Source organism: Pseudomyrmex gracilis, unplaced genomic scaffold, assembly GCF_002006095.1.
Source record: "Pseudomyrmex gracilis isolate BER0280 unplaced genomic scaffold, ASM200609v1 scaffold_184, whole genome shotgun sequence".
NCBI lineage: Eukaryota > Metazoa > Arthropoda > Insecta > Hymenoptera > Formicidae > Pseudomyrmex > Pseudomyrmex gracilis.
The window spans coordinates 315,125-326,957 of record NW_018020768.1 but is presented as its reverse complement, the minus strand read 5'-3'; the positions used below and the strand labels follow the sequence as shown (position 1 = coordinate 326,957).

The window sequence follows — 11,833 nt, the reverse complement described above, 5'->3', positions numbered from 1 at the left end:
ATTTTGACATTCCAAAGAACAACAGCAAACTCTTAGCATAATTTACTTATTTCTGTAGAAGCATTTTGGATTTGATGCAGTAAATACGGCACAAAACGAAATATTAAAACGTCGATTTACAGGTCTCTATAGTCGGTATCCAGTACCCTCTTAACTAGAAAAATATATGAAGCTTTAAACTTTTAAACTGCTCTCGTCTAAAATTTGCGTTCTGGAGTTACGGGATTATACGTAGGGACTGACGATATATAGACATGTATACATATCATAGTAAGAAAACTGTTAGAAAAACTATTCCAATCTACTTACAATCAGAGCACGTATTGCCTTGAAATCCTGGAGAACATACGCACCCAGATTTGTAACAGATTGCAGTTCCTTCACAGTTAGAAGGACTGTTTAGATCATGTTCGCAGGAAAAGGAACAGTTTGGTCCAATTTTTTCTTCAGGACATATTTTGTCATCTGTGAAATATGTTTGTAACACAATTATGTTATTTATTATAAAATGGTGTCAAGTACAAATACAATATTATTGTAGATTGCTAATTGAGACACTCATATATGAAGGAAAGTTTTGAAAAACATTTATGAATATAGAAGTGTATACATATATATAATAAATAACAAGTTGTTATTATGATAATTACGTAAAGCTATTCTGTTTGTAGGTTTTCCCAGGGAACTTACGACGATATTTTCGTTAAAGTATAATTTTTGGCAAGTTATATTCGACAACGGAATATCATTTCCGTTATTTGATTGCAAAATAATTCCTTTTCTCAAAATCTCTAAAAAAAACCATAAACCATAAAAAAAATAAATATAAAAAAGTATTAGTGACAGTTTTTCAAGAAATGTAAGTATTATTACTACACATATTTTAATGTTACAAATAATTATACAAAATGAGAAATCTATGCATAGTTACACCTTTATTGGGACATTGCCGAACATGGGCTATTGCCCATAACGGATTGGGAGTGGGCTTTGTAAGTTTGGGAATTACGCGAATTTTTATCGCTTTAATATAAGTGTCTGTGAGAAAATCTCGATCAAGTTTAACGAGTTGCCACATAGGTAAGTTATGAATTGCAGCATTTATTGAGCCTTTAGCTGTTACAGAGTGTAACATTTTATGGGTTGTGGAATCCATCATCACGATGTCTGCATCACATTCTGCACATAAGCCTAGTAATATTTGTATGCATATCTTCTGAGTATTAGGTTTATAATAACGAGTCGTTAAAACAGCATTCTTGTCAACTGTATACAGGAAAGTGTCTGAAACGCATTATGTATATGTAAATGTATTTATTTTTTATTACATTCAAACTATACTACTCTCAATTAACTTGTTCTAATAAGCTCGTGAAATTATTACATTGAGGAAAGGGGCCACTACGAGCCAAAATAAGATGTTGTGGTATATGTATTTATTTTTATTATGTATGAATGTCAGACGTTTCGATCCAAGTTTTCAGACTTTCTTCAGTAACAATCGTTCTTAAATGTTTTACATGACAGACAATGGTTATAAATGTGAGACGATCTTTGTTCTCAAGATTTGTTGTCTATGTGACTAGACATTAAACACACTGTGCTTAAAAAAACTGAAAACTTGGGCCGAAACGTCTGACATTCATACATAATAAAAATACATATATCACAACGTCTTGGTTTGGCTCATATTGGCTCCTTCCCTCACTGTGATAATCTCAATTATACTATTTTACATAATATATGAGTTTGTAAGTACTTAGTTTGTAAACCGCGTGCAAAGAGTATAAATACTATGTATAGAAACAAACAAAAATTTACTGTTTATTTTTTGAAGTTTTTAATTATATTATTTAAGTACTAAAAACTATTTACTTTCTATGTAGTATAATAGTAAGACAGAAGTTTAAGAGTCTTTTTATTTATTCAGCAGACGATCCTACTTCTGAAGAAACTATTCGAGACTTGTCAGACCACAATTTGTTCGGTAAGTTTGGTATGGTTAGAATACAGTAAAAAGTATCCAACTAAATAAACTTATTATTTGAAATAAATATACTTACATTCATGAAAGCGACACATCGAGTGTGTGGAATGATCCATCCGGATACGAATTGTCGAGTAATAATCGTTCATAGGTGAGTTGTTTGAGAACTTTTCTGTATCTTCAAACGTAAGCATTTTGTTATTATCGTTAGTATCATAAATGGAAACATTTCTATTCCAAAAATCCCATGAAATGACGAACGTTCGCCATTCAGTCCCAGATAGTGGTAATAACTAGAATAATTATGAATGCTTTTGTGTTTAAATATAATATTTGAGTAGTTGATTTGTTTGTGTCAGATTCTCTGACTTTTTTTTAATATTTTTGTGATATATTTTTCTTTCTTACTGTCGTAAATACTTACACGTAATCACTTTTATTTCAAATACAAGTATTTTTTAATAAGTTTTGATGTTAACATGTCTTGATTTTGTATAAGAAAGAAAAAACTTGAAAATCACAAAACCAAAAAAATGTATTATACATATAATTTACTTTTTTGGAAATAGTGTTGTTAGAAAAGCGCTGTTGATCTCGAGTATTGTTTAAACCAATATTGGTTTCATATACAATCATGGACGCTGTATTATCGCATCTTAATTTTATATCAAAGCAAAGTTTTTTCTGATAAGATATTATCGCAGTATATGGGGGAATAAAAAGGCAGACAGAAATGTTCACATGCTTCCATGAACGAAGTGAAATAGATATCGCTCCTGCTTTTGGAATTGATTTTGATGCAAGTGTGGAATAATGCCCTTTTTGAAGTTGTTCTTCTCGAAATTCTAAAAATTTTAATTTTTTATTATTTAAAACAATAATATTAAATCTACAGTTTGCAAACATATGCTGACACAGTATATATATTAAATACTTTAAATTAATGAATATAAATTTTAGCACATTGTAAATCTTCTACCTTCCCATCTTTGATCAAATACGGGACCCATAGGTGTTCTCGTAGCATCTGTAAGACTCCAGTTTTTTCGATCCCATGAATCTAAACACTTTATTGTTGTGTTGAATGTGCAATTTTTCCATATATGTTCTATATAACGTGGTGATTGTCTCGTGCTTCTTTTTGGTTGTGATTCTACACATACTGGTTTTGCGTTAAAATTGCAATTTATCCAGGTATTATATAGATGTGTACTGTGAAACTCTACAATATCATATGCAAGTTTATAATATATATAAGCGTATTTATTCTCGAGAAGTATGATATGAATATATAGAATATTTAGCTACTCAACTTTCATTAAAAATACTTCTTAAATTTAAAAGAAAGTAGAACTTATTTACAAAAAAAAAGTGTTAAACGTTTAGTTATATAAAAAGAAGTAAAACAATTTGTTAAAATAGTGAAATATATATTTTAAAAAGTTGCAATTTTGTAAGAACGTTAATTAATAACTTACGCAAGTCAGTACGATTTTCTTGTTGATATTGATTATAAAGTAAGTCGTCATTCCATACAAGTGCGCCGCCGTCGTCTTCTGAGAGACATATATATTTTCTCTCACCTCTATATGTAGATGATGATGATTTAATATAAACTGATTCTCCACGTAACACAATTACTTTTCCACAAGTGTAAAATATTTGGACAACGAAAAGTAAAAACCTTAACATCATTTGCAGTGTCAATAAATATGTTCACAGTTCGATCTTCATAAGCAGTAAGGAATATCGTCAGAAAATAATAATCAAATTGAAATAAATAGTAAAATTAATCAAGTATTTTATATTTACATATATACTTTTCACTGTAAGATAACACAAAACACAAACATAGCAAATATGTTAGTAATAATATTCGAATAAATCATGATTTTCTATGTGCAACTTGTACTTTTAATCGTAATTATAGTAACGAAATTGCTTGGTTAATAAGTTCACAGAGAAAATGCGACGTGGATGATATATTTCACATGACTTGTACAATAAATATGTTTTGTATATTCGTTCGAGTAGAAACAGAAAATATCACGAAAATAACACAAGAAAATAATTCTCTTAATATTATATGGTTTAATTTTTTAAGGACTAAACACATAACTGGTAACAGAACGATTCAAGTTAAGTCGCGAATTTCGCAGTGTTACCGCGATAGATGGACTATCACTGTAATAAGTGTAAGAGAGAAAAGTGGTGGAAAGGAAACCAAACTTCCTTTAATGAATCAGTAGATTTTATATCTGCTAACGGTAACTGACGCAGTAGGAACTTTCATTGCCATGACTATCCACCATGTCTATCCACAAATTAAGGAGTAGTGATTGCTTCAATCACATAGTGGCACCAAATCTGTAAAAGATTTGTCAAAACCGTAGAACTTAATGACATCGTACGGCGATTCTTGATAAAACTGTGAAAAATTTGCTTAGAATTAATTTTAAAGATATTTATAGTGTGGTAATATGAACAGATCAGTTAGTAAAATACAAGCTTGACACTTAGGGGAAGGTGGTACAAGACGAAGAGCGTGACAAGACGGGGTAGTCTCTATATTACATGATTGAAACGCACCAATCACAATCGGGCATATACGTTAGATGTGTCTTCATTGTCGCTATCAGTGATAAGCGAGTTAGCGCGATATGTGGCTGTAATAAAGTGTAATAATGTTACACGTAATTTGTCATTTTTGACGATTTTCTTATTATTTTCGAACATTCTTTCATCTGTGACATTGGTATAAAAATATTAAAGGTTTTTTGTCCATATGTGTGTTTCTAAGACAGAAGCTAGCAGGCTAAAAGATAAGTGTTTAAAAAGTTGTTAATATGATTTTAGCGAGACAAGAAAGAGCAAGATAGGGTAACGAGCATTTTTATTATCCCATCTTGCCCCACACACAGACGTATAAATAAAAATCTAAGTTTACCATTGTTTTAAAATGATAAGAAACTACAAACAAAAGACGTACTGGGAAAATTGGCCCAAAGAAACAATATAAAATGCTTTGACTGCTGGTGTAGAAAATAAGATATGGATTATATTATCGAAATGCTCGTTGCTAGTGTGCAAATATAGAAGACAATGATGATAAAGTTATACATGTGTGCTCCCGTTGTCAAACCAGTAAATAATGAATTTTATATCAGTTAACATACAAAGATGTTTTTTCGGGTTTGAACCGCGTTAGTGGTTTTTTTATACCGACGTTTTCGTGAACATTACAGCTCACTTCATCAGGGTTTAAAGAGCAGCCTGATACTTTATATCAGTTGTTAATAGGTATCTCATCTTGCCCACGGGGGACTTTGTCTTATCCCACCCGTGAGGCATGATGGGAAGAAAGAAACTTTTCTGAATTATTAATTTTTTAGTATAAAAAATTTTATAGAGATGGTTTATTTATAGTTTAATCGAAAGACTGATTATCAAAGAATAATTAAGAAGTAGTTTCGGTGATTATGAAAATTTGTGTTTTATCTATCATTAAACCTTAACTATCTCGTCTTGCTCCACCTTCTCCTATATGGTCTTTGATGTGTGACGATCTATTTTCAGAAATGTTTATAATACATCGCGAAAGAGCATCAAATATTTAAGATACGTATAGTTTTGTCAAAAGTATTTGTATAAGTGTAGGTTAAAGATGCCTAGTATAAGACACCTTTTTGGAAAGGCTTGTAATTTATTAAATATGTTTTCTTAACTCTTAGTTTTTTATATCAAACTTGTGGGAAATAATTGTATGTGTAATTGCCAAAAAAGTATGATTTTAGCCAAAAGCATGAAAATTGTTAACAATCACGCAAATGCAATATTGCTCTGTCTACGGAGCATAGTACAATATAATCATGTACGTTCATCTCGTTTAAGAGGATGCTGAACCTTCCTGTTTTACCGGCACTTTTTATTGCACAACTTACTCTGCATCCATTGATCGGAATGGAAAACGCTTCTCCAGAATAAAAGAGAATATGCTAAGATATGGCCTGAACAAAAATCAACAAGAAAAGCGAAAAAAATTTTATGAACTATTATCACGTAAACAACAGTTTGACTTCGTATGCAAAAGTGGCAATATGAATCACAACACAAATTGTCCAAGCCATTCTACAAACATAAAAAACTATTTTGATTGTTTTAGAAATAAATTTTGAAGCTTGTAAAAAGAGAAAATGTGACAATAAGATTAGTGCAGGTTTAGCAGAACCGCCGGAAAGACTTATATGTCTATCCTTGTCTCTCTCATGTCATCTATCCTTGTTTTTATTTGACTCGGTCCCGAGAGATGGCGCCAGCTACCCGACAGCGTAGCTGCTAAGTGGCATTTGTGGCGAACTTTCTTTGTCGTTCAGCATTCTCTTAACACACTGCATCGAAATTAATTATAAGTAGATCAGAAAAATATTCATTTTCGAAGCAAAAAAAGTGATAGAGTTAACTAAATAAATACATAAGTGAAAAAAGACACGTGAAATATTGTGAAATAGTTCTTTATTTTTTTTCTTCTATACAATAATCTATTTTTTTTAAATGAGGATTTCACAATTACAGTTTCTAATTACATTATATACAAGAAACAAAATAGAACGCGTCTCTCTTTACAATTCGTGATTTTATATACAAGTCGTACTAAATACGTAATTTACATTAGGACGGATCTCTCAAGGAGATGTCAAAAAAGATAGTGTTTCTGTTTAGCATGATCAAATAAATTGCAAATAAATCATAAAGAAATAATTGAAACAATACGTCTTTTCTTTCTAACAAATCTATTGATTTGTATCGTATACGACTAGAAAGCCTCATAGGTAGAGAGTCGCAAACTCGTAACGTCAGCAGCTTTTTCTTCTGTTCAATCAGAAGCGACTGTGACGTCACGAGTTTGCGACTCTCTTCCTGTGAGACTCTCTACGTACGTACGGTAGATACCAGTTTAACGAAAAGCAGAAAAAAGTTTTATACGAGAGAATGTATGTATTTAAGAGACACTGATTCGAAATTTCTGCCCGCAGGTGATTGTGTCGGCACGTCCGCTTCGTCGGCACATGAATAAGCAAGCAGAACAACATTTACATTCATTTGAGGATTATAAATAGTGCCTTTCCTCGCGCAAAATAAGAACTCGAACGACGTTATCAAGAAAATCAATTTAAATCTTTGCTATGTGTCTTCCTTCATCGTTACTAGATATTTATCGGTAATATCGTTTCTAATATCTTGTTGATATATATCTGACTCTTTTTTGTTTGAAAATTATCCGATCGCCAGGTATGCTTGGTGCTCGCATACGCTCGCATACGTGCTTATCGACAAGATTTATCACAATTTGAACTTTCATAATCTTACATTTCACCGTGACTCTTTTGCGCATGAAATATTTTATCAACATTTTATCGTTAAACGGTGTACACATGAAATAAAAAAAGTGTTATATATTATCACTTAGAAAACACAAAATATCCAAAGAGATCCGTGATATTTTTGTGTTAAATTAATATCCGCAAGATGGTTTGTTTTAATATATAAAATACATACATGTGTGTATACATATAATATACATGTATATATTATATAATAATAGATAAATTACGAATTTTTTAATATAAGAATATAAGAATTTTTTGACTTATATTTCATGTGTATTCCGACAGATAAAAAGTGTAAAAAAGATCAATGGTATAAGTTTTTATTTTGTGACATGACAGCTAAATTTCAGCATAAGTTTTGATTTATATAATCTGCAAATCAAGTTTTTTACACAGAGAGAGATTTCTTTTGATTTTTTAAAGTATTTATTGCGCGTGACGGTATTATTCAAAAGTTTAATTCTATTCTAAAAAACAAAAACATTCTCAGAACTCGATTTACATGTTCAAAATATTTCAAATTCTATTTTAGCATTTCATTAATGTGTAGTAAATAGTTTTTACGCTCAATTTATTTCCTTTTACCGATACGACGAAACTTTTAATAATGATTGTTCATACTTTGCATTAACATATGAACAAATTATTTATTCGGATAAACATACTACTACGTATTGTGCTGTGAACAACAGTCTAGTCGCGTTTAATCAAATCTATCATTTTGTTTTGCTGTCAAAACTGGTAAAATAACTTCTCAATTCCGATACAAAGATCAATTCATAAAAGATACAGCACTAAAAAAGTGTTTAAATGCAATTGCGATTATACCGAAAGCAAGAGAAAACTCATACAAAAAAGCGAAAAAATGTCAAAACTCAAGTACGTTGTGCAAGGAACAACACTGCCGTCGAAATATTGTAATCTTTTCGGTTTTATTTTATCAAGCAAGCAATTAATAATTCTAAATTTTTTAAATAGTATTTACATGTTGGTAATCTATCGTATCTTAGTTTTTTTATAAATGTGGTAAATTAAATTGGCAGCTAGAGTTTAAAATGTGCCTTTTTTTCACCGAATTTATGCGTATAACACGTGTAAATAGTGTCATTTGTAATTATCTCAATTTTAGGACAATTAAATTTCACAGACAAAATCTTTCGCTTAAGACGATACTGAAGCGACGGCCGAACTCCGATCACGGCACATAATGCTGTTGTGTGTTACAGTTGCAACAAATATCGGAATTGACTTTAATTGCGTAATTGGAAATCAAGCAATTATCAAATCATCGTAATGCTTACATGCGAAAAAGCACTATGTAGACTATCACTAGATAAAATATTGTTTGATTGAAACAAATTATTTTAAATAATCGTATTATTTCTGTCAAATAATATTAACATTTTCATTCAACAAAACAAAATTGTTTAATATAATTGTTGTAAAGTAGAAGCCGGAATATCGCAAAGAGCAACTGTCGACGTCGCGACACACGGAAACAACAAAGCATTCGCCGCATTTTGCATTGAATTTGTACTTACGTACATTATATGATATAAGATTATTATGTTTTTTAAAAAAACAATATGAGTCAAACAAAGAGGATTATTAAATTTAAAAAAACTTTTCTCTCTGTGTATTTTTAATAACAATAATATTAATATTAATATTTCTCTGTTATTTCTCTTCTTTTTTGTCGAAAATCGGATGTACAATACAATATTTTTTTTTAAGTTTTGCGCTTTTTGCAAAATGATATTTGTCGACATCTTTAAATATTACTACTGCGTAATGCGCGGCACAACGGTATAATTTGTACGATAATCGCAGGAACGTTTGCATGGCGCGAAAGTTATGTATCGGCCGATCTCAATACATATGTATAAAAGTACATATGTATAAAAGTTATTTATAGTATATATTTATATTCGGTTTTTGTAGCACGCATATAACAGAAGTCGTATCATCTTGGCATTATTAACGACGAATCAATGATGAGATTTAAATTGAGATCGAGATTAAAATGACGTTTTCAAAGATAAGCTATCGCTTTCGCAAGATTCGATTTTCATCTCGATATCATCGGTTTTACGCAATACAGGTTTCAGTTCAGCCGATACTTATTGCGCCATTCTATTATACACACATTCACTTAATCACTCTATACGTAAAAAAAACTTTTCTCTCATTTAATTTATATATACAAAATCACGATATATACAAAACAAATACGCAAGTTTAGTTTACAATTTACAAAAGCCGTAAACACATACAAAGAGAGAAAATGTTGCAGTCGGATTATTTTTACCGCAATATTTTCTCTGTGAAAAAAAAATGTTATTATAACAAATGTGCACGTTACGTTGAAAATCGTTGCTTCGCTCTATAACAGTATATAAGTTATGTAAATAACGATTTTTCTTACATCACTCACACACGAGTAATTATGACACAGAACGACTCGCTCGACATGTTGACATTGACTATATTCGAAGTACTAGATCGCGCATAATGAGGCTTCGGCTGCGACATAAGGCACTTCGCAATGCGCACACGTGTAATGAATTACTAGCGGTAACTAATAATTATTAGTACGGATCAATGAATTGCGGCCAAGATCGACGGTATCGCAACACTTGCTTCACCCACGATCTTGGATCCATTTCGCTAAGTATAGAATAATTATAAAACTAGAGCAACTGGATCATAGGTTACATAGATGCTTGCGTCAAGTTTTTTCTTTAGTTAAGAACTGTATTATAAGAAAAAAATCGATTTGAAATGCACAAAATAAAAGTTTTTGTGTCATTAATTCATCTATATAAACAATTGTCAAAAAAAGAAAAAGATAGAGATAACGCGCTCGTTTACACACAGAATCCTTTAGGTTTTCGTAGCTCTGTAAAATAGAAGTCGAATATCGCAAAGAACAATTGTTGTCGAAGTTGCGTACAACATACGGAAATGACACAGACATTCGCCGCATTTTACATTGAATTTGTGCCTACGTACATTACATACGTATGCGTTCACGCACATCAGACCAAACTCGATGAACGAAGAAAGTTTTACAAAGAAAGAGAATAGCGCGCCAACACACGTATTTCGATATCTCACAGTTCGATCTCTCGAGTTGGTCGCCTGTGTATATTTACATGTATAATTTATATATCACCCGGAACGCACGAATACGTAATGCGTCCGGTCCGGAACGGATCCAGGATCGTCGTTACAATCGTTTTGTAGAACGTTCGTCAGATTCTGCACGAGCTATACTGAAAATACTACAAAAAAAAATTCGATTTGTAGAAAACTTCGCGCTCTATCTTCACGATCGTACGGCGAGGTTATCGAAATCTCGGAAAATACGCAAAATTTTAGATAACACACATTTCTCCCGCGATAAATTAAACGCGGCGACAAGCGAAGTTGAACCGGTTATATGTGTGTGACTATTACGAATGCACTAACTTTAGGAATGTCTATTTTTGTCATCGTGCTACTGACTCATGTTCACTTTGATAATCCAAATGTCTGTTGTCCATTTTTCAAGACAAGTGACACTGTCTGTTCTCAAGCTTAGAGTTTTTCTAATAAAGTAAAATTCCTTCTAGAATGCAGCGATAAAAAAAAATATCTATTATCTATTCTATGAGTAAAATTCCCAAGCTGTGACCAACTCGACACTTCTAAAGTCGATTCTCTCTTCTGATAAAACAAAATTCACCAGGTTTCTTTACAAATATCATTCCAGAAAAACGTACGAGAACAAAGTTGAAGCTACAAGTTAAAACAGTAAAAGCAAAAAACTTTTGCAAACTAAAATATTATTTTTAGCGAATAAAGTATATTTGACAAATGTATGTATTGTGAGTAAATTTTATTGAAAAATATTGCCTCACAAATCTCATAAGTGACATCAAACGAGTCTGCATTTATTGGAAATACCAAACACATTTCTCTGAAGTACGTAACAATACACATACCTTAATGACTGTTACATAATATCAATCAAAAAAACTTAAATTTGTGTATTTATTCCACTTGTGTGTAAAGAAAAGTTTATTTGAAATCAGAATTACATTTGTGCGACGCTTGCTTGTAAGCGTTCCACATAAATTGTGTCAATCGTAAATTTCCTGTAATAAATCGAGTTTACCCTGTTTATATGAAAATTGCAACAATTTAATTGTGCGACATAATCCAGATATTTCTTTATTGGCATTTTCCTCAGTTGAGCACGCGGTTAACTCAACGAATCAAGTGGTTCTGAAGCTATTTTTACACATTTTTACGCGTATATACAGTGTTCCGATATTGGAGAGGCTGTACGCGCATGCGCGACGAATTCCGAGAGAATCCAGTAACGTATCTATGAAGATGCGCGGTAGTTTTAGCGGGAGGCTAGCTAAAGGGAGATAACTTAAATATAACTTTTTTATTTGTTATAACATATTTT

The 11,833-nt window shown here is 31.5% G+C and overlaps 1 protein-coding gene across 1 annotated transcript in view; it reads right to left on the bottom strand.

The window, feature by feature from the left end:
• Positions 1-4,119, bottom strand: part of LOC109858051 — a gene marked incomplete at its 3' end in the record, with an annotated part of 14,116 nt that extends 9,997 nt beyond the window's left edge. Inside the window, exons 1-7 of the mRNA XM_020434927.1 lie at positions 3,466-4,119; positions 2,967-3,209; positions 2,543-2,832; positions 2,064-2,280; positions 934-1,284; positions 651-791; positions 310-465 (exon numbers count right to left, since the gene is read on the bottom strand). Coding sequence (XP_020290516.1) covers positions 310-465; positions 651-791; positions 934-1,284; positions 2,064-2,280; positions 2,543-2,832; positions 2,967-3,209; positions 3,466-3,682 — 1,615 coding nt within the window. The remainder of the gene's footprint in view (positions 1-309; positions 466-650; positions 792-933; positions 1,285-2,063; positions 2,281-2,542; positions 2,833-2,966; positions 3,210-3,465) is intronic.
• Positions 4,120-11,833: the final 7,714 nt, after the last annotated feature.